This window comes from Lagenorhynchus albirostris, chromosome 13, assembly GCF_949774975.1.
Source record: "Lagenorhynchus albirostris chromosome 13, mLagAlb1.1, whole genome shotgun sequence".
Lineage (NCBI taxonomy): Eukaryota > Metazoa > Chordata > Mammalia > Artiodactyla > Delphinidae > Lagenorhynchus > Lagenorhynchus albirostris.
The window spans coordinates 11808818-11836690 of NC_083107.1; the positions used below are offsets into that span (position 1 = coordinate 11808818).

The following is a 27873-nucleotide window of genomic DNA, read 5'->3' on the forward strand; positions in this document are numbered from 1 at the left end:
CCAACTCCATTATCCTCTTATTTTAAGAAACTGCCGCAGCCTCCCCAGCCTTCAGCAGCCACCGCCCTGATCAGTCAGCGGCCACAGCATCGAGGCAAGACCCTCCACCAGCAAAAGGCTTATGACTTGCTGAAGGCTCCGATGATGGTTAGCATTTTTTAGCAATAAAGGTTTTTTTTGCGGTACGCGGGCCTCTCACTGTTGTGGCCTCTCCCGTTGCGGAGCACAGGCTCCGGACGCGCAGGCTCAGCGGCCATGGCTCACGGGCCCAGCCGCTCCGCGGCATGTGGGATCTTCCTGGACCGGGGCACGAACCCGTGTCCCCTGCATTAGCAGGCGGACTCTCAACCACTGCGCCACCAGGGAAGCCCTAAAGTATTTTTTAAATTAAAGTATGTACATTGTTTTTTAGACACAGTGCTATTGCACACTTGACGGATTACAGTATAGCGTAAACATGACTTCTATGTGCACTGGGAACCCCCTCCCCCCCAAAAAGGTCTCATTCTGACAGAGAGTTCAGAGATGCTAAAGAGGGAGATTGATATTGATGAAGGAGACGTAGGTGGGCCATTAGGCCACTGACCACGTGTGACCCGAAGGAGATCTAAAACATCCTGAGCCTTGAAACTGGCATTTTCTCTTATAGGCTTACAGGTGGGCACCTAACTCGTAGTTTGGCAATACCCTATAAATGAGGACATTCACGTAGCCTATAACCCAGCTACTCCACCCGTGCTAGGACACACACCCACGGACACATACACCTTATGATGGACAATTATGCAGATTTTAAGGGAAAAGAATCGGGGAGCTCTACATGCAAAGGTATCTAAAAATGTTAAGAGAAAAGAATCAGGGAGCTCTATATGCAAAGTATCTAAAAATGTTAAGTGAAAACAACCAGTTGTATAACTGTGTGGTAGGATTTCACTTGATTAAAAAAAGAAACATGGTATGTATTTTATATTATAGAAAAACAAATACTTTTTATGTGTCTATCACAGGAATTTTTTAAGAAACCACTTTGTTGAGGTACGATAGACATACAAAAATCTGTACAAATTTAATTATATTAAATGATGTCATGAGTTCACAAGGAACTGTTAATAGCAGTTATTTTGGGGGTTAGATTAGAAAATTGGGGTTCTAAGTAGGGGCACTTTTAACTTGAAACTCTTCTGTATGGTGTATTTTTTTTAATTTAATTTTTTAAAATTAAAAAAATTTATTTTATATTGGAATATAGTTGATTAACAATGTTGTATTGGTACAGCAAAGTGATTCAGTTATACATATATGTGTATCTATTCTTTTTCAAGTTCTTTTCCCATTTAGGTTGTTACAGAATATTGAGTAGAGTTCCCCGTGCTATACAGTAGGTCCTTGTTGGTTATCTATTTTAAATATAGCAGTGTGTATATGTCAATCCCAACCTCCCAAGCTATCCCTTCCCCCATCCTTCCCCCCTTGGTAACCATAAGTTCAATCTCTAAGTCTGTGAGTCTGTTTCTGTTTTGTAAATAAGTTTATTTGTACCAGTTTTTTCTTTTTAGATTCCGCATATAAGTGAAATCATATGATATGTCTCTCTCTGTCTTACTTCTCTTAGTATGATAATCTCAGGTATCCATGTTGCTGTAAATGGCATTATTTCATTCTTTTTAGTGGCTGAGTAATATCCTATTGTATACATGTACCACATCTTCTTTATCTATTCATCTGTCATGGACATTTAAGCTGCTTCCATGTCTTGGCTGTTGTAAACAGTGCTGCAATGAACATTGGGGTGCATGTATCCTTTCGAACCATGGTTTTCTCTGGATATATGCCCAGGAGTAGGACTGCTGGATCATATAGTAGCTCTATTTTTAGTTTTATAAGGAACCTCGATACTGTTCTCCATAGTGGCTGCACCAATTTACACTCCCACCATGTATGGTGTAGTTTTTAACATCTGAACGTATTATTTAGCTTGATTGTTTTTTTAGTGACCACAGTTTGTGAACTAAAGAGTCAGAATGCAAATTTGATAAATATGAATATGAATTCTTTTTTTTTGGCTGCGTTGGGTCTTCGTTGCTCCGCGGGGGGCTTTCTCTAGTTGTGGTGAGCGGGGGCTACTCTTCGTTGTGGTGCGCAGGCTGCTCATTGCAGTGGCTTCTCTTGTGGAGCACGGGCTCTGGGCACGCGGGCTTCAGTAGTTGTGGCGCGCAGGCTTCAGTAGTTGTGGTGCACGGGGTTACTTGCTCCGCGGCGTGTGGGATCTTCCTGGACCAGGGATCAAAACCGTGTCCCCTGCATTGGCAGGTGGATTCTTAACCACTACGCCACCAGGGAAATCCAAATATGAATTCTTATGGGGACAATGGAACAGAGGTCTCTCCTTTTGCTCTCTCTCCCTTATCTGGCCTGAAAGCCTCACCCCTGAAAGTTGCTCCTGTGGTTTACATTGGAGGCAACCCTGGGTGGTGGGAAGAACGCTGGGTTTTGAGTCATTCATCCAGGGCCTACCAGGGCATCCTGTACCAGCCAGCATTCCAGGCCCTGCTCCACCACTTACCATGTGCATGGGCTCTTCAGATTCTCATTTCCCGGTACAGTAGGGTAATAAGACTTGTTCTGCCTACATTACACAGTTGTGAAGATGAAACAATGCTTTTGAAGGTACCTGGAGGGTAAGAGCCCTACACAAATATTCAAGGTTTTCAGAAATCATCGTCAGAGGCATTACCCAAGGTCACGGTGAAAAAGTTCAATTCCCTGCAGATGGCGGGTATGGAATAAATTAAATGGACAGTCCTGAAATGAATATATTCGGGGGTAACAGTAGGTTGCCCATAGGAATAAAGTCACTTTTAGAAAAGAAAACTGGGAAGCAGGGACTTTCCTGGCGGTCCAATGGGTAAGACTCCGTGCTCCTGATGCAGGGGTCCCGGGTTTGATCCCTGGTCGGGGAACTAGATTCCGCATGCATGCCGCAACTGAGTGCACATGCTGCAACTAAAAGATCCTGCAGGCTGCAATGAAGATCCTGCGAGCCGCGACAAAGACCCAGTGCAGCCCTAATAAATAAATAAATAAATATTTTTTAAAAAAAAGAAAGAAAACTAGGAAGCATCTGTGCATAGTGGATGAGACCACCAACTCCAGAAGCATTTCATCTTAACAGATGGTAAGTGCAGTATATAGAAAATTGGGGGACACCCAAATCCAATTAGTATCCAAGTGTATCGAGTGCTCGCTAAATGCCAGGTATGCGCCAAGCGCTTTACTTATTTGATCCTTATAACAACCCTATTATCTCCACTTTACAGAGGAGGAATGTGGGCCACAGGGAAGCGCGGTAACTTGCCCAAGGTCAGAGCAGGGAAATGGTAGAGCAGGATTCTCATTTCAGACAGTCAGCCTAGGTGCTGAACTACCCCGTAGCTAAAATGCTCGGAGTGCTTGCTCAGGAAGATCAGATTTAAGATAGAAAAGAGTGGCGGCTTTTCAACATCCGAAGGAAAAAGAAGGTATTAACATATTGTTTCTAAACTGTCCAGATAACAAGAATCATTCTTCTTCTTGTAATTGCTTCTCAAACTGTAACGTGCCTCTGAGTCCCGTGTGGACTTTGTTAAAAATGCAGATTCTACATAGAGAACAGACTTGTGGGTGCCAAGCGGGGTGGGAGGAGGGTTGGGAGTTTGGGATTAATAGATGCAAACTATTATATATAGGATGGATAAACAACAGGGTCCTTCTGTATAGCACAAGGAACTATATTCAATAACTTGTGATAAACCATAATGGAAAAGAATATGAAAAATGTATGTGTATGTATAAATGAATCACTTTGCTGGTCAGCAGAAATCAACACAACGTTGTAAATCCACTATACTTCAATAACAAATTTTTTTAAATGCAGATTCTGATTCTGCAGGTCTGGGGTGGGCCTGAGGTTCTGCCAGCTCCTTTGTTGCTGGTCTGCAGACCACACTTGGAGAAGCAAGGCTCTAGGTAGAGGGAAATTGGAAATGGATCTCCCCACTGAAAATGAAGAAACTGGGCTTTGTTAGAACCTCAGTCTCCCGTGAGAAGGTTCCCAACAGCTGAAGCCCCTCTGAGCCCCCAAACATCTGAATTTCTGGGCCTGCGGGGCCGGTCGCTCCCCTAACAGACAGCTTTCTCTTGCTGAGGGGATCAGATGATGAGTGAGGGACCCTGAGCCAGCTGGGGGACGCCCATGGAGAGCAGGGGGCAGCCTCCTGTGCTCTGGAGATGTCTGCTGAGAGAAGAACGATGAATCAGAGTGGCCTGGATGATGAGCTGTGTGGGCTGGAACAGGAGTGGGAGGTCTGAGGCGGGTGGAAGGTTGACTTTGCCTTCTCGGCTGTTGTGCTCAGGGCTGGTCCTCGGTGTGAAATTCTGGGTGTGAGGAGTTTGTGTTTTGTGAGGGCGAGGGCTGGTCAATCTTGTTGCTCTGCCGGATCCATGCTAGACTTCTGTTCAACGAGCAAAAGAATGAAGAGCTACGGAAGCAATGGAGCGTCTGAGGCCATTACCCTCTACCCAGTCTGTGGGAGGGCTGTGAGGATGACTCACATCCTGCCACCCACTCACTTTCTCAGCCTAAAGCCATGTGTCCAGGGGCACGGTGACAACCAGCTGACCCCTTGTCCCTTCTGCCACAGGAGTGTCATTACACACAGTTCCTGAGTTTCCAGCAAGTTGCCTTTCTTCCGTGCTTTCCTGGTAAGAGCTGAGAAAGTTGGGCCTTGGGGAAAATGGAGTCCTGGGTGAGGTCTCCAGAGAGGCCTTTCTTAAGAAGTGTCCAGGAAAAAAGGGCTTGATCGTTTTTTTAGTGACCACAGTTTGTGAACTAAATAGAATGACTGCTAAATATGAATTCTTTTTTTTGTTGTTTCGTTTTGGTTCTTTTTTGGCTGCGTTGGGTCTTCGGTGCTGCCCCCTCTGTCTGGGTCCTATGCCACAACACGCCCAAGCGTGTGAACTCAAAACCAAAGGGAAGAGACCAGGGATGAGCAGTCGGAAGGAGGCACATAAAGTCTGGAGTTGGTGGACTAGTCCCCCACCCCTTGTGTTGGCAGAGGAACAGACTGACCCGTTTGTCTGGGCCAAACAAAATCCAGCTCTTTATGGCTGTGGGATGCTGGCCTGAGGCAGCTCTCCACATCAGAGCTTGTCTGTGTGGGTGCTTGAAAGCGCCCCTCCCCTACCTTCCCTCTCTCTCCGGAACAGTCCCTGGACCTCGTGGGGGCAGAGCCACGGATACTGGGTGGCCAGTCCTGTTTGACGGGGAGTGAGGAAATATTTGACGATGGAAGCCAGCCACATCCACAGCAGGTGGGAGTGTGGTGGTGGGATGGTGATGTGTGGTCCTTACTTGAATCATTATTTTGAACCTGTTTCTGTAGGCATTGACTACAGCCGGGTACAAGACAGGTTCCCTTTCTTTCTTTTCTCTTTTTTTTTGGCTGCACCAAGCAGCTTGCATGAGATCTCAGTTTCCTGATCAGGGATTGCACCCAGGCCACAGCAGCGAAAGCCCAGAATCTGAGCAACTAGGCCACCAGTTGGTGGCCTAGAACTCTTGACTTCTCAAGAAAGGAAACTCCCCCACGTTTCCTTTCTTGAGAAGTCTGAAAGAGAACAGAGTTTTCAGCAACTCTAAGGCATGGTCAGGCCATTGCATCAACTTACTTTTTAGGAAGAATATGTGCTTTGACTTCCTGCCTCTTCTTACTCTGCAGAAAGGGAGGGCAATCTTTTTTTTTTTTTTTTTTTTTTTTGTGGTACGCAGGCCTCTCACTGTTGTGGCCTCTCGCATTGCAGAGCACAGGCTCCGGATGCGCAGGCTTAGCGGCCATGGCTCACGGGCCCAGCCATTCTGCGGCATGTGGGATCTTCCCAGACCGGGGCACGAACCCGTGTCCCCTGCATCGGCAGGCGGACTCTCAACCACTGTGCCACCAGGGAAGCCCGGGAGGGCAATCTTGAAGTCAGGTCTCCTAGAAATGCCCTTTTCTATTCTGACAGGGTTGGAAGAGGCTTAAAGTACAGGCTGTAAAAGCAACAGAGTTAACAAAAATAAAGAGGAAAGAAGGGGGAAGTAAACGGGTTAAGTGCAAAGAAGAGTTACCACCTAAGGGCGTCCTATTTGCCTCTGCCCTTACTGACAGTCAGGGAAAAAGCACTTACAGACTCGAAGTTTGTGGGGTTCTTCACTGGTTTAACTGTTGCTTCATTCTCTGTGCCTCAGTTTCTTCGTCTGTAAAATGAGGTAAAAGTACGTTAAGAGAGGTTTATTAGAGCATCACGTGAGCATTAGCATGTAGAGCATCTGAAACTGCCTGGCGCAGAGTAAACATGGTAGATATTACCACTACTTCATTCATTTGTGACTGCAGTCGAGCGGAGGGGAGTGGTGGGTAGAGAAGAGGTGGTTTTCCTTTACTCAAAGGCTCCCACCTTCTTCTCCCTGAATGTTCCTCTCCCCTCTCCCATCCAAGTCCTAATGGATGGCCTCTGAAACTTCCTTGGATCCCAGTCTGGCTCCACAGTGTTCCCATTCCCCACTGCAGTCCCCCCTCCTCCAAGCAGACCCTTTCCAGGAGGCTTCCTTCCTGCTCAGTGAATGGTGACCTCAGATGCATTTCTCTGACTGCAAGCGTCTCTGAGCTCAGAAAGTGCGGAAGTGGTACTGCCTCTTCCTTTTGTCCATGCTTCTGCAGGTCTGGAGGGGCGGGTGGGTCAGCCTTCCCAGCTCTCTACAATTTAACTCCACCCATGGAGTCAGTGAGAGATGGACGCATCTCCAAGAAAACTCCAAACCCATAGTGCCCAGGTTGCTGTTCAGCGGCCCATGGCAGGCTGTCTTGTTCAATTCTTTTTTATTTTTTTGGCTGCACTGCATGGCTTGTGGGATCTTACTTAGCTCCCCGACCAGGGATCGAACCTGGGCCCTCGGCAGTGAGAGCACAGAATCCTAACTACTGGACTGCCAGGGAATTCCCTGTTCAATTCTCTTTGAGGTGAGGGTGGGTAAGGGACCCTTAAGCTCCTGGGCTCTGTGGCAGGGACTCACCAAAGATCCTGGGGGCAGTTAGGGTCTGAGCCAGGCCAGGCCTCTCACTCCTAGGCCAGCAAGCCCACTCATGTGCCCTGAAGCACACACTATACCCCATCCCACCACGCCAGGGCCCCGGCAGAGGGCCCCAGTTTCTCGTGGCCCCCCATTCTTTATCAGCAATGGGAGAAGTCTGAAAGAGCTTGGCCTGGATGGCAACTCTGCCATGTGACACACAGTTCCTTTTAAACATGAGCTCTGCACAGTAGGCCTTCAGCTAGATACTGAACTCAGTAAGAGTGCCGAGATCACACCAGCCACGGAGTAGACATCCTCTCAAAGGACTTTACGTACATTGATTGAGTCCTCACAACAGCCCTAGGAAGTAGCAACTCTTAACCTCTCCCCTTTACAGATGAGGAAACTGAGGCATAGAAGGTACTTGCCCATGGTCATGTGACTAGTGAGTAGCAGAGCAGGCAGTTCGGCTTTATTGTCCATACGTTAAACCACTAGACCAACTGGCTTCGCTAGGGTCCAAGATTCTAACAGAAAACGCCTTGATTCTAAGAGAGAAACATTATCATTGGGATCTCTGCCCTCTTTCCTGTGTTCAGCCGTAAGGTCAGAACCAGCGCCATTTGTGTGTGAATTGGTGGTCCTCATTTTTTCCATCGTTTTCCATTTCCAAGACACTGTAACTTCTCTCCATAGGCAGAGCCCTAGCTCTTCTCCCTAATGGGAGGATAAGGCGTCCCAACCATGGTAAGTCTAGGTCTCTAAGGGCTGTATCCCACAGATCCTCTCTCCCCAGGTGAGGCAGCCAGGACCCCACCCCACCCCACACGGCCTTCAACCCCTCACGTCCCTTTACAGCCTGGTTCACTCTGAGTGTCGTCCTAAGGAGGAAGGGTAGAACCCTTCTAGAGCCTGAAGATGTTCACAGAATTCATTTGTGTCACAAGGGGCATCTCCTGAATCTCTGCCCTGGCACTCTCCTCAACCCACCCCAGGAGGCCTGGAATGTGCTCTTGCCTTGATAGCTATGCCCCACGGCTGCCCCACGGCCTTCAATAGACATTGTCCAGCAAGTGTTTGCCCACTTAAAGAGCTAGTACCACAGACCAGCAAAAGTAGACAGAATGGACAGAATGCAAAAAACACATACTGGGAAAAGTTCCAGGCAATTGCCTTAATAACTGCTTTGAAAATTATCATTTTCAATGGCAGAACACTAAGGACCTTTAACAGACCAGTCCTTTATTTTTTTTTTCATAACCTTGAAATGAAGTAAAGGTGGAAGGAGGAGTACAATTTAAGGTGTCAGAATTACATCAGATTTGCACCCCAGGGTCAGTGCTCCTGGACACGCGCTTTCTTCTTTTTGGACATGACCTTCGGACTTAGAGCTTTTTAAGTTACTCATATAACTCCACCAGATTTTCTAGGCAGGTCAGAGGATACTCCGGTGGAGTTTACGCCTCCATAGATGACCCGGACATAGCAACGATTTACAACGTCTTCGTTCCTGCTAATCAGTGCCCAGCTGCTAGAGATGGCAAAAGGTGGGGAGGGCGCCAGAACATTCTAAGCCTGGTAAATATTTCTGTTGGGAATTCTTTCATCTCACTACAGCCCTGACAAGAGACCATGACCTTAATCTCCCTTGGCATGAATGGTTCGTCTTGAACTTAAGCCAAATAGTGAAATGCCCCTAAATGTGCAGAGTAAATCTCACTAATGTCAAAACTACATTATATACCACGGAGGGGGACCAGAAATCAATGTCTCAAAATAGGAAAGCTTCCGGGATGCAAAGAGAACACCCTTACAACCTTTTCTACATTCTAAAACAGGAATATTCACGGAAAGAGCAAGACGAAATTAGCATTCACTGAACTCCTACTGAGTTCTAGTCACATTCACACACGTTAACTCACTTAATCCCCGCTACCAGGTAGGTAGGGATTGTTAACAATTTACATTCCTGAGAGCGCAGTCAGAGAGATCTGGAAGTCGCTCAAGGTGCCACGCTGCAGCGAGCAGGAGTCAGGATTTGAATCCGGAGCAGTGTCCTTCCCCACGCGCCACAGCTGCGGCGCAGAAAACGCAGCTCTGCCACGGGGAAACTGACGACTCGCAGCCGCCCTGGGGCTCTGCGCCATGACTGGGAGACGACCTGGTTCTCGTGACTGCTCAGTCTGTTTTCACCCAAGTGCATGACTGCTGGAGTAAAGCGACCACGTGAGCCCTTTCCCTCCCGCGGCGAGGGACAGTGCCTGTCCGGCCAATGGCAAGTAAGTCACAGGTGCGACAACGTGCCGGGAATGGATTCGGAGCCCCGGGGCGCGAGCTCTCCTGCAGCGTCACCGGGAGGACGGGAGGGAGGGAACTCGGCCAGGTGTGGCCTCCGGATGCGGCAGATCGCAAGTGCGCTCAAAGTGCGGCTTGAGGCGCGGCCAGCTCCGTAAAACTGGGCTCGCGCGGGAGGAACTATGACCTTGGTCGCGGCCTCTACAATCCCCGCTTGACGACCTCCAGCGGCAGGGTGAGGGTGCCCCGCGGCCTCCGCCGCTAACCAGCAGGCGCGGCCAGAAGGTGCCAGGACACCAGGGCAAGGCCGCAGGGAGGTGGCCGGCCCTCCCCACGTGGACAGGCTCCCCTCTGGGGGCGTGGCCGCCAGCGCGGGGCGGGCCAATGATCGCCGCGGTCGGGCTCATCCGGCCGGGCCGCCGGGTTGGCTGGGGCTGCGTCATCCCGGGGGCGGGGGCTCCTGGGCGGCGCGAGGCGCGGCTGGTCACGCGGTGCGCGGCGACGGCTATAAGTAGAGGCCGGCGGAGTGCGCTGCTGGAGTGATGGCTGCCGTCGCGTGCTGAGTGCTTTTCCTTCTCGGCTGCTGAGGCGTCCGCGGCTGCTTCCTGGGTGGGTTGCCAGCCCCGCCGAGCCATCCCCAGAGCCTCCGCCCCAGACCAGGCCGTGTGCTCGCCGACAGCAGGTGCGTGCGTCCGTGGCCCTAGCCCGCCGCCGCAGCCTGGACCTCGTCTCCCGCTCGGCCCTTCGTTTCCTTTGGTGAGTGGTGGCGCCACCTTGGAAAGGCTCTTTATTCTCCCCGGGGCCCGGAGCGGACGCGGCGGCGCGGGGGCTGGCCGGCTGGGCCGGGGCCGGCGGCGCGGTAGGGTTCTGCTTTCGGCGCTACCCGCCTCCCTCCCCCACCCTACCCCATGCCACCCCGTCCGCCCGCCCGCGGGCCTTTTTGGCGGTCCCCGGGAGGCGCGCGCGGGAACGGCTCTTTTCCGCTTTTCGCGGGGAGGGCGCGCGCGGGCCGGCGGCGCGGGGGCCGGGCTGGGCGCGCGCGGGCCGAGGTGGTCCCCTGCGCCACGTGCCCGCCGCCCGGCGCGTTCTGCTTGGGGTGCGGGACACCGGATCGCGGGCGGCGGGCACGGCCGGGGCCCCCAGTCGCGGTGGGCCGTCGCGGGGTGCGGGACCGCAAGGGCGCGCTGCTATTGTTATCCATCCCCCCTTCCAGGATGAACTTGCGTCCTTTCTCTTCTCCGCCATGGAATTCTGCTCCGTGCTTCTAGCCCTCCAGAGCCAAAGAAACCCCAGACAACAGATGCCCATACGCAGCGTATAGCAGTAACTCCCCAGCTCGGTTTCTGTGCCGTAGTTTACAGTATTTAATTTTATATAATATATATTATTTATTATAGCATTTTTGATACCTCATATTCTGTTTACACATCTCGAAAACCGCTCAGTAATTCTCTGATTAATTAAAGAACCACTACTCTAGAGAATGGCATCTACCATGGCAACGCTGATTGCCACTACTATTGCTGCTACTGCCGCTTCTGGTCCATTGGTGGACTACCTATGGATGCTCGTCCTGGGCTTCGTTATTGCATTTGTCCTGGCATTCTCCGTGGGAGCCAATGATGTAGCAAATTCGTTTGGTACAGCCGTGGGATCAGGTGTAGTGACCCTGAAGCAAGCCTGCATCCTAGCTAGTATCTTTGAGACAGTGGGCTCCGTCCTGCTGGGGGCCAAAGTGAGCGAGACCATCAGGAAGGGCTTGATTGACGTGGAGATGTACAACTCGACACAAGAGCTGCTGATGGCCGGCTCTGTCAGTGCGATGTTTGGTAAGTTTTTTATTCGTGTTGTCCTGATAGTGGCGGGTGAGGAAATTCTTATCATGGGTAGTTCCATTCTTGTGCTCTGCCTCGATTCAGATTATTACATTCAGTAATATGCACTTCGTACATAATGGAATTTGTCACTTTTGTCACGTACTTCATAAAACTTCATGTGTTTCAGGTTCTGCTGTGTGGCAACTAGTGGCTTCGTTTTTGAAGCTTCCCATTTCTGGAACCCATTGTATCGTTGGTGCAACCATTGGTTTCTCCCTGGTGGCGAAGGGGCAGGAGGGGGTCAAGTGGTCAGAACTGATAAAAATTGGTATGTTTAATTCTAAAAGGCTTTTTATTCTTCTTGTCGTGTTACCATGGCGTTGTGTATGGGAGAAAATGATGTAAAATTGGAGGGACGGGCTAAAGTTTTGAAAAGAGAGGACTAAAATTTAAAGTGTGTTTTGGTTCCTGATTTCCATTAGCTGACATTTTTTTCTTAATGTGTTCTATTCCAGTGATGTCTTGGTTCGTCTCACCGCTGCTTTCTGGTATTATGTCTGGAATTTTATTCTTCCTTGTTCGTGCATTCATCCTCCGTAAGGTAATCTTTCTCTCCTCCCATGACCTGTACTAAGTCACACTCAGTGGTGTTCAAACCGATAGCATTATTGCAAATGTGATCGGTGTGTAGGAGTGTGGCCTTGGAAAGTTAGAAAAATTCTTTGTTTTGTATGCCTCTCGTATGTTGAATTTTCTGAAAGAAGCAGGTTTTCAATACCCAAGAAGTCATTTGGGAAGGAAAAATTGAACACTATAGTGTGCCGAGACTGAAAGAAAAAATTAAGGAAATGTATTTGGAGTGGCTTTGTTGACCTGTATGCAGATTACTCCCTCAAATCACCGTCATATGCAGGCCAGTCTGCATTGTAAGCTTAGGGTTCAACAGATCACAGTGTCCTGAGTGACTTTTTCTTAGCTGCCAGTTAAAGTGGAGTCGTTTGGGTCCCCACATAGTTATTTGTAGAGTGTTGATTATCGAAACCAGCTTGTAAGCTTCATGGTGGACACGCTACCTCTCACAGTGACTTGACTCTAATAGCTCAGAATAGGTAAAAAGGAACCAGTAAAGGTAATTCTCGTTTTGTTTTTCTTGGCAAAAAAAAAAAAAAAATTCCAGACAGCCATTTAATTTCCTGTCCATTTGAAAATCCCTTTTGAGGGACCTGATAGCATTTTTTTTTAGTCAAGAAGTCTGATGCTGGCTCCAAAATAAATGTAGACAACAAGGGATGTTGTCGTTGGACTGAGTTACAGTAAGAATAAATGCTTTTTTCTCAGGAAACAAAGTTGTCCTTTTCCTGAGGTGAATGGCTCTTAACGGTCCATTGTAAGTTCTTAAAAATTCTTCTGAACTGAAGAAATCTGAGTGAAGGGAGATAGGTAGCTTAATCCCAAGGGGTAAGAATGTATTCAGAACCGTTTGTTTGGTCTAGTTCTGAGCTTCTCTGGGGAAGGATAGGTACTTTTCTATAGAAATTCAGTAACTGGTAAAGTGACTCACTAATCACTATTTACCATGGCCTGAGTCTGGCAAAAGATAGCAGCGTAATACTTTGAAAACTTGAAACCTCTATAGCTTGGTATAATTTGAGAGTAAACAGTTGGTTGATATCAACAGACTCAGAGTTTGGCATTGTCTTGTTCAGCAAGCGGTTAGTGAATAGCACCTACCCTCCTACTCCCCGCAGCTGTGGAATGTGATAACGTGAGGCTTCCCTTTGAGGCTTAGTAGTAGTCAGGGATCAGAACTCTTCGTACTTTGAGAGCTGTATAGCTTGCTCCTTACCAGAGAAGCAGGAGGATTGCTGGGATCCCCTGTTGTGGATTTGTGCTCATAAAGGTTTACACCGGGTCTTTGTGGATTATTGAGAGACAGATTGTTCCAGAGGCTTTGTGTGTCTCAAGCCCAAACAGACTTCTTTTCTGGAGGAGGAATGGTCATGCTTTCAGGTACAAAGTGGGATTTTCAGGTCCCCAGAACTCTCATTTGGGGAATGCATGCCAGGCGTCTTTATCCTCAGTTAGAGACCTTAAGTTAGATATATGAACTTCTTAATTATATATTCCTCATGGGGTATGAGGATGGACATGATCAAGAATGATTGGAATAGGTCTTCCCTGGTGGTCCAGTGGGTAAGACTCTGTGCTCCCAATGCAGGGGGCCCGGGTTCAATCCCTGGTCAAGGGGACTAGATCACGCACGCATGCTGCAACTAAAGAGTTCGCATGTCACAACTAAGAAGTCCACATGCCACAACTAAGAGATCCTGTGTGCTGCAACTAAGATCCGGCACAGCCAAAATAAATAAATATTAAAAAAAAAAAAAGAATGATTGGAATAGTGTTTAAAACTATTCAATATGGACTTTGAGAATCTACCCGCACACACACACAGAGGCAGGCACGTACTCTTGTGTTTAATCTACCAATAACAGATGAATTTTTAGGTGATGAGGCTGAATATTTCTGGTTACTGTTAGATTTTAAGTCTCAAGAAAACATCTTTACACTAGTAACCTTTGGTGGTCTTGGCTGTTAAAATCTAAATATTTGACCATTAAGATACTTTCCAACTAAAGATTCTGTTTTAGAAATTAACATTAAAAATGCTTTTAGAAATTTTCAATTTTCTGAATGTTCCAAGGGTGTTGGGTAGTCTAGTAGGAAAAAGCAGAGTGGAGGTTAAGGATTGGGACAATAAACAAGGAATAAGGGGAAAAGGGAGTTTTCCTGTTGAGTGTTTAAATTCTAGTCAAAGAAAGTGGGCCTTTCAGCATTCTCCCTTCTGTCAGGAATCTCATTAAATATATCTAGGGTATCTTTTCAAACTCAGGAACTTTTTTCTTTAGTTTACTGGAATGTCCGATGTATAAAAAATGAATATTATGGTTGAAAATGGGTTATGAAGACCCCCTTTCCCATCCCATATAACTGGATGATGAGATATTTACTTATAGGTAAAGTTTTAAGTGTTAGGTGAGTCATATGGTGGTCAACATTCAATAAAATGTTAGCCCTGGTTACCTCCTGGGGGAGTGGCTAAGAGGAGTTTGGAGGTAGCAAAAGGGAGAAAGAGAAGCCCCCACAAATGTCTAGAACCCTTATGGATTTTGATTTTGGGGGGTGGTCTTTGGTTTCTTGGAGAATTTCTTAAAAGCACAGAGAGTTCTTAGAAGAAAAATGTATATACACCTCAGGTTCATAACCTTACCCACTACCCTTGGGGTGGGACACGCATGGTTGAGTTACTCAGAGATGATGAGTTTTTTTTTTTTTTTAAATTAATTAATGTTTGGCTGCGTTGGGTCTTTGTTGCTGCACGTGGGCTTTCTCTACTTGTAGCGAGCGGGGGCTACTCTTCGTTGTCGTGTGCGGGCTTCTCATTGCAGTGGCTTCTCTTGTTGCGGAGCACAGACTCTAGGCGCGCAGGCTTCAGTAGTTGTGGCGTGCGGGCTCTAGAGCGCAGGCTCAGTAGTTGTGGCGCATAGACTTAGTTGCTCTGCGGCATGTGGGATCTTCCCGGACCAGGGCTTGAACCTGTGTCCCCTGCATTGGCAGGTGGATTCTTAACCACTGCGCCAACAGGGAAGCCCTGATGCTTAGGTTTTATTGGCTATTTTTGTTTTGACCAATTCCCTACCTGTAGCATTCTCTTAAACTACGGATAGGGAAGGTAATATTCAGAGTGGTTTTTGTCAAGTGCCCATCTCTGCTGATTTGGAATGGCACCTCTACTTTCCGTTTCCTTGATCTTAAGCCATTACCTCACTCTTCTGATGTATTTGATTCTTCTCCTTGTCTGTTCCTCCCCAAGATTTTCCATTGGATTGTGATTCAAGATAGCATTAAACCTTTGGGCTAACCACATCTTTGAAGTTTAGCCTTCTCATGTATTCAGATCTGTGCTCTTGTTTTTAACTCTTGTTTCCAGTCACACTGGCCTCCTTGCTGTTCCTCAGACAATTCAGGTGTTTGCCTCAGGGTCTTTGTACTTTCTGATGTCTCTGGGATAGTCTGCCCTCCAGGTAGCCTGCTCTCTGGCTGCTCTTTTTCTACCCCTGCGTGTGTACCTGGCTTATGGCTTGTTGACCTAACACATTTGTGTCTTTGTTCCACTGATGGTCTTTGGAGTATCTCCCGCGCCACCTCCAAGAATTAAAGTGTGCGCCTCCTTCCATCACGGCCTCCTTCCCCTTCTTTTTTCTTCATAGCATGATTCTGTACTAGAATGTAAGTGTCAGTTCTGTGAGAGCAGGAACTTTGTCTCATTCACTCCCATATTTTAGTGCTTGGCACAGTCTGTTAAATGAGGAGGTGACCTAGTGTACGATTGATTTTTATCTTAGCACTTTGGTAAATCACTAGTTGTGGCATATTTATCAAATGTCTAGATAAGATGGTTGTTGCTGGTATATTCTCCTACATGTTTTGTTTTTAAGAAGTCATTGCAGGTATAAAGTCAGGTAAGAAATGTAATATCTCATAGTCTGTTTCTTGATCTCTCTTATATAGTACATTTTCAGGTGTGTGCTCAGATTTTATCTGGACATGAGGTACCTTAGAGCACTGGGGGTTGAAACTGATCATTCAGGACATCACCAGTCACTAGTAATAGGTAGCCTTGTTAAGAATAACAGCAACAGGGACTTCCCTGGTGGCTCAGTGGTTAAGAATCCGCCTGCCAATGCAGGAGACACGGGTTTGAGCCCTGGTCCGGGAAGATCCCATATGCCACGGAGCAGCTAAGAGCAGCTAAGCCCGTGCGCCACAACTACTGAGCCTGTGCTCTAGAGCCTGCGAGCCACAACTACTGAGCCTGCGTGCCACAACTCCTGAAGCCCTCATGTCTAGAGCCCATGCTGTGCAACAAGAGGAGCCAACGCAATGAGAAGCCCGCACACCGCAACAAAGAGTAGCCCCTGCTCGACACAACTGGAGAAAACCCAAGCGCAGCAACAAAGATGCAACGAAGCCAAAAAAAAAAAAACAATAACGGCAACAAAAACCTAACCAACCCCCAAACATTAAAGCAAACACAAACTTAAATTCAGATGGATGTAGAAGATGAGATCAGCCTTGGTAGGGGAACTTCCAGGAGCAAATGTAGGAAAAGACCATCTGGCCTTGGAAACTACTATGGGGAGATAGTTATTGGAACTAATTCCTGAAGCTGCCCTTTGATAAGGTTCTATGGAAATGGGTTAAGTTTTGACAGCTTTTAAGATCTTGAGCTTAATGATGATGGTATTTTACAGGCAGATCCGGTTCCTAACGGGTTGCGAGCTTTGCCAGTGTTCTATGCCTGCACAGTTGGAATCAACCTCTTTTCCATCATGTACACTGGAGCACCTTGTAAGTACATATCAGAATATTTAAATGTGAATTGAAAGTTGTTTCTAAAACTTGCATTAAATGCCCAATTTACCCCTTTTTGTTTACAGGGCTGAAATCTCCTAGAAGGTGGCTGGCCTGCGCCCATTTCAGAAGGCTGCAGGCTAGTGTATGCTGAGTTAACGTAGATAGTTTTTCAACCAAAGAGACCTGCTCAGATTCTAAATCACTACAGACCTTTACTCTTTAGTCTTCACAGGATCCACCGATAATTTGATCTTCTCCCTCCCTCTTTCCTATCTATGCTAAAAATACCGGAATTGATGTTACCTCGACTACTGAAGAGTCATTAGTTATACTTGGTCTTCGATAATCAGTCATTTAGGACTGGTTAGCTGGATATTCTCATTTTTCTCTCCCAAGTGGAGCTCCTTTTTGTTTCTAAATTTACTCCCCTGAATCTGCTTGAATGAGAAGAGTTGGGATGTTTAACACCTGCCCTAAGTGCACTTGGAAGAAGAATTCATGCAGCTAAGAGGAAAAATATTTGTGAGAATATAAAGATTGAAATGTTGATTACTTTTATGTTGGAACACAGGCAAAGCATGGATTAAATTGTGATACGTGTTTCATTTAGCAATTGAAAAAGATTGATAACCTGTAACTTGTCAGACAGGACAGTACATGTCTTGATCAGTCAGTTTTCCTGTCTAGGTTCATTTGGCCTGATGGCCTTTGATCCGTCAAGTCAGTGGCTTTCAATCTTTTGACTGTTGTGACACACTGGAAGAAAGACATTGTACATTGCTGCCCAGCACACACATACTTAGAGAGGGAGGGGGAGAGAGGGAAAGAGAACTGGAATAGTATGTTGAAGCTACTTAACCTTACTATGTGCTATGCAGTCATATTTGCAAGTATTCTTTTTAGCTTTTTAAAATGCTCATTGTGGCCCACCAAATTGATTCCATTTCTGACTGATGGATTGTAACTTGCTTTGGAAACCTCACTGAAGTAATAAGTCACTGACCAAAATTGGAGTTAGCTAAGTATTTTTAACCATGTCTTTGTTAGAATAATCAGGAAAGAAATCAGACAACTTTATGAGGATATTGATCTTATTTAGGGGATACCAGCCTCCTTACCAAATGCTACAGGCAAAGGAAAGCTTGCCTGCTGCCTTTCCATTCTGTTTTAAATTGGCTTCTTCATGTTAAACTAAAAAAGGCTCCGTGAGGCTCTAAGCACTGATGTTTTATGTGGTAGCAGCAAAGCTCATAGTTCAGTGAAATTAGAAACTTGCATTTTCAGTCGTCTTTGAAAGGGGAATGTGGGTATTTTTGTCCTGTCCTTTGGTCGATCATTTACAAGAAAGAACCAGTCTCATTTTCCTTTTTTGACTTGGAACGTAGGCAAATTTAAATTGTGATACAGAGATTGATTAAATTTCATGTATATTTTAGTTTGTGTGACTAACTGCATGATTAGAATTGATAGCAGGAATTAAAATGGAAAGATTTAGTCATCACAGAACTTTGGTTTTGAAGGGGCCTCGATTTATATCTGATTTTTAAATACGAATCATTTTGAGGAACAATAGAATTTCCATTTTATAAGTAATTCCTAATATGCAAAACAACCACAAGGAACTAAGCTGTTCTTGGATAAACCACAGATCATTATAACATCCTTTAGGTTTAAGTAGTGTTCTCTAGTGCTTTGCTTCTGTCATTAAATATAGACGAGTGGCTTGGAGGCTGTTGGCATTTAAGTGATAACCAGGTGACTAGTTAATGATCCCTGAGCCATGTGAGAAGTAGGCATGTCTCTGTTTAAGATGTCGCTTGTTAGTGTGATTACCACTCTACTGTTTTCTTTTTGTGAAAGACAGCCCTTTGAACTATTCTTATCCCTTGATAGATAAATGTATCTTAGTTTGATAATGCGTCCTAAGAGATAATCTTGCTCTAAAGGATTTTGCTTGGATGTGATAACTTCCACAGAGAACTGATTACATCAGTAGGAGAAATGTGACGACTGGGGCACTTTCCTTTCTTAACGTTAAAATCTTATGTGCAAACATAAGGTGTGGCCGCTCCCATCTGGAGGCTGGGCAGTGGAAAGCTTCCGTTTATTTTCATAGCTAGTTGCAGTTGCTCAGTGTAGTAATCTGTCTTCTAAAGCAAAGAAAGGAAAAAGCCTAGTATGTGAAGGAGCTTGGGAGATGTCAGTCTAGCAGGTGTTTAAAGTAGGCCAGACTGGTGGATTTCACATGCTATGGGATTTTTCTCCCAGATTTGTATAGCCACGAACACAGTAATCCTGTGGACCTAAGGCTGTCAACAGCTATAAAGGGTGATGGGCTGGCTTGGGGAACCCCAGAGTCCCCAGAGGAGGGTTGACACGTTATTACAGGGGGGCAGTTGCCCTGGGGTTTTCAAGATGCACCATTTTATCTCCTAGTGCTGGGCTTTGACAAACTTCCTCTGTGGGGTACCATCCTCATCTCGGTGGGATGTGCAGTTTTCTGTGCCCTTATCGTCTGGTTCTTTGTATGTCCCAGGATGAAGAGAAAAATTGAACGTAAGTAACACGTTGTAGCAGAAAATCTTAACTAGTAATGCTGTGCTTGCTTCTTTGTGTGTAGCCGTCTGTAAAAATCTGCTACTTGGATAGATTGGTAAAGCCAGAAAATTTACATGGAAATTTGCGGATGTAGGTTTATTGTCCAAACTACGTTCTTATTAACTTAAAATGACCTGAGACCTAGTCATAAGGCGTATTTGACCTTATTTGGGCCGCCAGACAAGCTAGGCACTTAATCTGTTTTTTCTTTTTTTACTGTACCTTGATCACTTGCCAGTGACATGCTAGATAAATACAGAGAAGTTGTAGTCTACATTAATTGAGAAGGATGAGGATACCTTAATGAAAAATAAAAGGTAGGTATGAAATACTTTCACAGGAAACATTTACCAAAACCAGCGCCTTCAGATTCACATATTCAGAGCTATGCTACTATATTATCTGACTTCAGATTTGGTTCATTTTCAGAATTGGAGCACAGATTCCAGAGGTAGACATTTTCAGGGTGTCATGAAGGGATCATTTAGACCATTACTGTATGTAGTATTTCAGTATAATCAAATATGGCATACATTCTGGTTAGTATAGGTCTTAATTAAATCTTGTATTCCTTCCCTTACTACTTGAACTCTCCTGAGACGATCTTTTTCCGCCCTTTTCATCTGCAAATGCTCGGGTGGTGATATAAGTTTGTTCTTTGAAGAAGCGCAGGGCTGCACAGACTGCAGTGGCACCGGGAGAGTGCTGCGTCATGCAGCTGTGTTCCGGAGCCTCCGAGAGGCTCTGCGCTAGTCTGGCGGCCTTCAGGACTTCGTGACCTTGATTCTCCCTCAGTCTGGGAGAAGATGAGACAGGTCTTGCTAATGTTCTGTACCCTGGTTGGTAGCTTGACCGGGATTCCTGAATGAACACGGAAACAGACTGGGCATTGGTGCAGAGGCAGAAAACGTTCCCACCTGGTCATGGAACTTGAACCATAAGGCACATGTCTTTGTTTTCTAGAGGTGGAAATTCAAGTCACCTTCAGTTGCCTGCGTTGAGCTGTGTCATTTTGCTTGAACTCACAGACTGAAATTTGGGGCCACTTTTTAAAAAGGACATGCACTAGATGCAGTCAGAATTTTTAGTTATCTGTCAGCCCCACGCTTGAGCTCCTTTCCCCTCAAGAAGGGGTCAGCAGGAAGCTCAGGATGGTTTCTACATTTGTGAAGGGTTCTATAAAGAACAAGAATTTATAGCAGAGTCCACAGAGCCTAAAAGATTTTTACCATCTGGCCCTTCACTGAAAAAAACTTTGCAACCCCTAGTAATAGGGTGTTCTGCATTTGTATCGCTGGTTTCTTCCCAAGTGAGAGATTAAGCGATACGGCAAATAAAGCAGACAGGAAAATTATCCTGAATTTTCACTGAAGTTTACATGTGATCTTATTTTGAGAAGGATTTTTTTTTTTTTTGAAGTGAGGAAAGGGGAAATGTAGAGCAAGTCAGTTTAGTCAAAACCAAACAAAAACATCCTTCTTTTCTAGGAGAAATCAAGTCTAGTCCTTCTGAAAGCCCCTTAATGGAAAAAAAGAATAGCTTGAAAGAAGACCGTGAAGAAGCAAAGTTGTCTCTCAGTGATACCGAAACCAGGAATCCCGTCTCAGAGGTAGGGTCAGCAGCCACTGGGCCCCTGCGGGCTGCAGTGGAGGAGAGAACGGTCTCGTTCAAACTTGGAGACCTGGAGGAAGCTCCAGAGCGAGAGAGGCTTCCCAGCGTGGACCTGAAAGAGGAAACCAGCATAGATGGCACGATGAACGGTGAGTGGACTCTTCTCGGGTGGGGAAAGGCGAGTTTCCCTTTGTCAGCAGCACTGCTGCGAGGCTCTGTGTTCGGACTTGATGCTCTGGGCATTGAGTGTAACCTTTCGGTCTTGGCTAGGTGCAGTGCAGTTGCCTAATGGGAACCTAGTTCAGTTCAATCAAGCTGTCAGTAACCAGATAAACTCCAGCGGCCACTATCAGTATCACACGGTGCATAAGGACTCCGGCTTGTACAAAGAGCTGCTCCACAAGCTACATCTTGCCAAGGTGGGCGACTGCATGGGAGACTCTGGCGACAAACCCTTGAGGCGCAACAATAGCTACACTTCCTATACCATGGCAATTTGTGGCATGCCCCTGGATTCATTCCGTGCCAAAGAAGGTGAACAGAAGGGTGAAGAGATGGAGAAGCTGACGTGGCCTAACGGAGACAGCAAGAAGCGAATTCGAATGGACAGTTACACCAGTTACTGCAACGCCGTGTCTGATATTCACTCGGCATCCGAGATTGACGTGAGTGTCAAGGCCGAGATGGGTCTGGGCGACAGAAAAGGAAGCACCAGCTCTCTAGAAGAATGGTGTGACCAGGACAAACCAGAAGTGTCTCTCCTCTTCCAGTTCCTGCAGATCCTCACGGCCTGCTTTGGCTCATTCGCCCATGGTGGCAATGACGTCAGGTCAGTCGATTATGATTCTTGGCATTGCTCGTGCTATTTTTATGCCGCCTAATCCCTTTATAAGGTTCTGCTTGTGGCCTTGGTACTTATACCACCCGTGGGACACTGAATAATGCAGAAAGGATGAGGTAATAGCAATTAATTGACTTAAAAAAACAGGAAGCAAAATTTTTTCTTCAGAGATTACAAAGAATATGTTTGTTTCTGTAGGTGATAAACACATGTATCTTCCACAAAGAAGCCTTTTATCAAGATGGGAGCCAGTTCTTTGATAGAATCACTGCCCCCTAGAATGAATTTGTAGGTGGTTAATCCTAGTTCTGTGGTTTGTCACCTGTTCATTGGAACCCAAAATTTGCTTTAGTTGGGCCTGTAGGAAGACAGGCCACCAGATGCGTGGCGTTTCCCCTCTGAGAAGAGCTCTCATTTTCCTCTGTTGTGTATGTTGGGGTTCCATTTATTTCCTTTGAAAGAAAGACCAGTTTCTAATGAAAGCTTTGCTTTAGAAAACTTAGTAGATCAGTTAACAACTAGATTTCTTGCCAAGTTTTAGTTTTGCCTGAAAAATCATCCCTGCCCTCTTTTTCTTTCAGCAACGCCATCGGTCCTCTGGTTGCTTTGTATCTGGTTTATGACACGGGAGATGTTTCCTCAAAAGTAGCAACACCAATATGGCTTCTGCTCTATGGTGGTGTTGGTATCTGTATTGGTCTATGGGTTTGGGGAAGGAGAGTTATCCAGACCATGGGGAAAGATCTGACACCAATCACACCCTCTAGGTAAGTTGGTAAAGCAGGTCTTATTAGGTTAATGCTCATTTTCTTAAGATACGTAATACTGTGCAGTGGTACTACATAAAGGAACCAAGTTTGTATAAGTTCCTGATGTTCCTCTCTCTTTGGTGTGAACTTTTTAGATTTTCCTTATCGTCTGGCCCTTAAACATAATTTATCTATTCAACTCCGGTGGACTCTTTTTAACAAAATAACTTCTGAGAAAGATGTGTGTGCTAAGACTTACTAGCTATGTACATTTGGCTTTTATCTCTGTCTTTACGGAGCCAACACTGATGTTTACTAAACTCAAAGTAAAAGTGCAAGCTTTAAGAATGGGCTTCCAGAAAACCTGAAAACCTCAAATGCTGGAAAAGAGAAGAGCAGTCTCATGGCCTGATTTAAAGCAGATTTCAGGAGTTAGAGCAAACTAAAGATGTTGGTGGAGTTTTCGTCACTGGATAGAGCACAGCAAGATTGTGTGAACTTTGGGGTAGTGCTAACTTACCAAAATTTAAGTTCCATTCTTGACAAGTGATCTGTCTGTGTCCACAGCGGCTTCAGTATTGAACTGGCATCTGCCCTCACTGTAGTAATTGCATCGAATATTGGCCTTCCCATCAGTACAACACATTGTAAAGTAAGTGTAATGTAGAGGTACTGTGTCTTTTGAGTGGTTTTAGTAGATACGTCGAGAGGTATTTTTTTGTTCTTTTTGTTTTTTGGTTTTTTTCCTTTGATAATTTGGTGTTATACCGTGGGAGTCTTGAAGAGTTCACAAGTTTAGGACAGGTTGACTCTAAGGATGTAAACACACACTGTGCAATTTCTAGCGTCTATTACTTTTATTTAAGCAGATAGTATATTTTCTCCCCAAACGGTGCAAAAGCCCCTTTTTATAGAGGTAGCAAGTCTGTGAGGCTTGTTGAAGGGCAGTTTATTTGAAGCAAGCATATATTCAGAGCATCTCAGGATTGAAGTCCTGAGAAACTTATTGATTCCTAAGGTGGCTTGATGACCATCTAATAACCATAGGGTAACTGTAGGGAAAGAAAGAAACTGGCTTCCTTAAGGGAATTTTTAAGTTAGTTCATCATGGAGCCTTTGAGTCATTCTTTTTCTTCCAGAGAGATCTACGGGTGATTGGCTATTAGGTCTAATAGCAGCCTCCCTCTAGAATCTTTGGGAAACCTAAAACTTAAAGGAATCTATTATTAAAGCAGTTATTATTATTAATGTAGTTCATTACATTCCAGCAGCTCAGAAGGGAAAAGGGAGTTTTCTTTCCCTCTTTTACCCCAATTAGCACGGATTCCGTGACTGGATTTTATATTGCCCTTCGTCTTGTTACAAGCCAGCTTGTAACAGTGGATCGGTCCGGCAGTCCGGGGCTCCTTACCTACCTAAGAATCACGGGTCTGTTTAACAAAATGCCATTGGCACTTCAGTAACCAGTTTCCTTGATTGTTTTCTCCCGTAGGTGGGCTCTGTTGTGTCCGTTGGCTGGCTCCGATCCAAAAAGGCTGTTGATTGGAGACTCTTCCGCAACATTTTTATGGCCTGGTTTGTCACAGTCCCCATTTCTGGCGTTATCAGTGCTGCTATCATGGCAGTCTTCAAATATGTCATCCTCAGAGTGTGAAGCTGTTTGAGATGAAAATTCGGGTCAGTGTTTGGGACCACCGTACACATTCCTGTTCCTTTGAAGAATGAATTACAGTGTTATAGAAGACTGACAGGAGTCTCTTTAAAGTTTGGGAGCTGTGGGAGGGAAGCGCTACTTGTGCTATAATTGCTTTTGTGCTAAATATGACTTGTCTCAAGATTAGCTATGTAAAGTAGCCAGGTTTCCACTGGTTCCTGTTGAGGTTCCTTTTCCTTCTGGGCTGTGAATTCCTGTATATATTTCTCTACTTTTTGTATCAGGCTTCAATTCCATTATGTTTTAATGTTGTCTCTGAAGATAACTTGTGATTTTTTGTTTGTTTGTTTTGTGTCGTTTTAAAACGACCCTTCAGAGCCATTTGACAGTGTGCTCTGCTTTGTTGGTTTCACCAGCTTCTGCCCCAACACGCACAGGGACTTAACAGCACACACCGTAACCGAAGCTTCCCTTGTAGTCTCTTAGAAAAATCGTCATTTGTACCCTGCCCTCCTGTCGGTAGTGGCAGGTTCTGTTGGCATACGTGAACTTCTTACTTACAAGGACAAGGTTCTTTGGACACGGTGAAAATTTAAGTTAGTAGTAACTTCTTTGCAGGCAGTTCACTGACTATGATTGCTAAGAAGAAGTAGGAAGAAAAATCCTTCTGGCAGTCTTGGTTATTTCTTTAAGATTTCTGGCAGTGTGGGATGGATGAATGCAGTGGAATATGAACTTCGGGTGAGTTAAATGGGCCAGCCTTCCATGTTCATCTGTCTACCTCTTAACTGAATAAAAAGCCTACCGTTTTTAGAAAACATGTCTCATTGGTTTTGTTCATATATTTGAAGCATCTGAGCTCCCGATCAGTCAGCCTTATGCAATTCTTAGGAGAATGTGGTATCTTAACAAGTGAGAACTGCCCTCTAGCTTAAAGCTGCCCACTCCTCCCTGGTACGTTTCTTGTGATCCCAGAATATACATGACAGTCCTCCATGGGGCATTTCTAACTGTTTAGTATTTTTTGCCAGCACATCCTAGACATACGTTAACATACGTTAACACGTATCTACTCATTGTCTTTAACAGCCACAAAGCTTTCCTGTTTGAATGGATTAGTTTGTCTTACTGGACCCTTACTTAGATTATTTGTAGCTTTGCTATTAGAATGCTAAAATGAGTGTTCGTGTTTCGTGTGTGTAGCTCGGCTTCATTTAAAAATTCTCAGTGTCGGATTCTTCAGTCTTGACCCATTCTCTCTTTTAGGCTTGATCAGGACAGTTAAGCAAAAGTGCATGGCTTTGCAAACTAGATTGATGGATCCTGTCCTTAGACTTTTAGCAAGATGCTTTGTAGAAGCCAGACTGCAACAAGGATAAGGTTATGCTTGCCTGACCTGTGCCTGAGAAATTGGACCACTGGTTGCGTACCTGCCATGGATTCACTTAGTAAATGTTCACCGTTTCGTGTCAGGCACTGCACTAAGCTTTTTATATACATTTAATTCTCAAGACCTTTTGCAGTAGTTGCTAACGTTATTTTGTAGCTGATGAAAGATACTGAACTGTATCTTTCCTAATCTTAAGAGAACAGACAGGGACTTCCCTGGTGGTCCAGTGGGTAAGACACCGCGCTCCCAATGAAGGGGGCCCGGGTTCGATCCCTGGTCGGGGAACTGGATCCCACATGCCACAGCTAAAGATCCCGTGTGCCATGCAACTAAGACCCGGTGCAGCCAAAATAAAGAGAATGGACAGCCCCAGGCTAGCTGAAGGTGGCCATGTGACTATTTGAGGAAGGAGAAGGGGGCCTGGGGTAAAGAGGAACCTAACAGTAAGCCCAGAACTGAGGGTCCTGCAGGAGACCCTCTGAGTTTTGGCGCTGACTTCCAGGATGACCTCACACAAACCCAGATCCTGTCTTTGCCCAGTGATTAAATGGAGAGTAGTGACTCTCCCCAAGACTCTCCCCTTGGCCCAGGAGACGACAGCTGAGGAAGTACTTGATCCAAGGATGTGTTTCTCTAGGAAGAGCAGCTAGATCTGGGGAAGAGGAACCCCATTAGAGCTAGTAAGAGGCCGGAGGGGATCTGTATTTCCATGTATGGTAATAGCTGCTGTGGGCCAGGGACACAGGCTGGTGAGAACTCTGGCCTGTTTCTCTTGGGTGTTATTAGATGTTCCCTTTTTTTTTTTTTTTTTAACTCTCCCCCCATCCAAGCTGTTTTCATTAAGGTTGCATGTATGCATAATAAAGTAGTCAAGTGATTCAACAAGGCTTCTATGGAACAGGGATCTCCCACCATCATTTCCCTCTTTGCTGAGGCAACCACTTGCTTTTCTTTTGGTATTTGTATTACTATTTGGCCCTTTCAGTGTTTAGCTCTTGATGTCCCATAGTGAAAAATGATGTTTAGTTCTAGTCTAACACTGTTATCATACACAGACCCTACCCTCCCACCTTTGCTGTATAATTCGGTTTTAATTTTGGTAAGATCAAAATTGAGAGTATTTTAAAAATATCACTGAGCTGCTGAGTCTTTTCCGGACGCGCAGGCTCAGCGGCCATGGCCCACGGGCCACCAGGGAAGCCCTGCTGAGTCTTACAGTACGTATATACTGTGATCATTTTGTTTTCCCTGGAATAAGCTCTACCGCCCCACCCCACCCCTTTTTTTTTTTATTAAGTGCTTGTCACCCTTTTAGGACTGTGAGAAGCAACAGGAAAGTTCCTGATATTTTAGGGAAGCTTCACTCACAGCTTCTGACCTGTTCCAGTCTAGACAAGTTTCACATCTGCATCCTGAAATTTCCCTATGCCATTCTGGAAATTTCTTTTACCTCCTTTGTTGGATTTCCTGTTTCCTATAGCCCATGTTTTTGTTTTTTCTTGGTTTATTCCCCCGTTTTGGGGGAGAACACCCTACTGTAGCAGCTTCCTGAGAGAGAATCTCGGGTGGTAAAGGCCTAATTGCTCAGAGTTCCGGGGCTCACTGGGGCAAAGGTCACCGTGTATTTTAGTCTCCCCGTTTTCAGTACCTTGTTTTTTTGCCTGGTTCCAAATGCAGCGTTCATTACCACAGTTTTTAGGTAACTAACACCAGTCCCCCAGCAACACGGTTCAGATTTCAGTTGCCATGGTATATTTTAACTGAGGAATCGCGTACAGTACAAACTTTAATGCTAGCTCTTTGGTCCACAAATCCCATTTCCAGAAGAACAGATGGACATAGGCCCAACGAATGACCTCTCGGTTCGCTTCTTTCAAAGTCGTCTTGGTGTCTGGTTGCCGTTCAGCTATTATTCAGTTCACTCACCGACAACAGAGCTTTTTAGTAGTGTTCCCAGCGGTAGAAGAGATGCTGTAGGCTGTTAGCACCGCAGTTGGATTATGTTCCAGGTTCTCTTGCGGGCTTGAATGAAAGTGCGAAAACTTGCCTTTTACCATCAAATGCAACTTTCATTGATCCAGCCAACAAAGAGGTTATTTCAAATTTTAACAGGTTTGGACAGGCTATTGGTACTATAACTGGAGATTGTACGATTGCTTCAGCTGAGGCTTGGAAGAAATTGAAAGCGTCATGGCAAAAAGCAGCAGTAATTTGCAGTGTGGCAGAAACTGACTACACTGCAAAGAACTTTGAACGATTCAAAGGGGACGTGAATTGAGTTGTATTTGAACACGGGAGGGTTGATGCTGCTGCTGTTTGAGAGATTCTAGATAGGCAGCCGGAGGCACTTTAGTGAAGGTGAGCGTGTCGGCGTAAATGAGGAAGGTGGTTGTGATGAAAAGGATGC

The 27873-nt window shown here is 45.6% G+C and overlaps 1 protein-coding gene across 3 annotated transcripts; it reads left to right on the top strand.

Annotated features, from left to right (window-relative positions):
* Positions 1 to 9927: 9927 nt before the first annotated feature.
* SLC20A1 (solute carrier family 20 member 1) lies at positions 9928 to 24894 on the top strand. 3 transcript variants are annotated; one of them, XM_060168999.1, is made up of 11 exons: positions 9928 to 10144; positions 10602 to 11217; positions 11393 to 11533; positions 11721 to 11806; positions 16521 to 16617; positions 19039 to 19179; positions 20709 to 20981; positions 21109 to 21661; positions 22255 to 22440; positions 22990 to 23074; positions 23915 to 24894. In XM_060168999.1, the coding sequence occupies exons 2-11, from the start codon at positions 10872 to 10874 to the stop codon at positions 24074 to 24076; spliced, it is 2070 nt and encodes a 689-aa protein (XP_060024982.1). In that variant the 5' UTR covers positions 9928 to 10144; positions 10602 to 10871; the 3' UTR covers positions 24077 to 24894. The 3 variants fall into 3 exon arrangements, with proteins under 3 accessions (XP_060024982.1, XP_060024981.1, XP_060024983.1); XM_060168998.1 differs by having other exon boundaries at positions 9930 to 10144; positions 21103 to 21661; XM_060169000.1 differs by having other exon boundaries at positions 9930 to 10144; positions 19060 to 19179; positions 21103 to 21661.
* The last annotated feature ends 2979 nt before the right edge of the window (positions 24895 to 27873 follow it).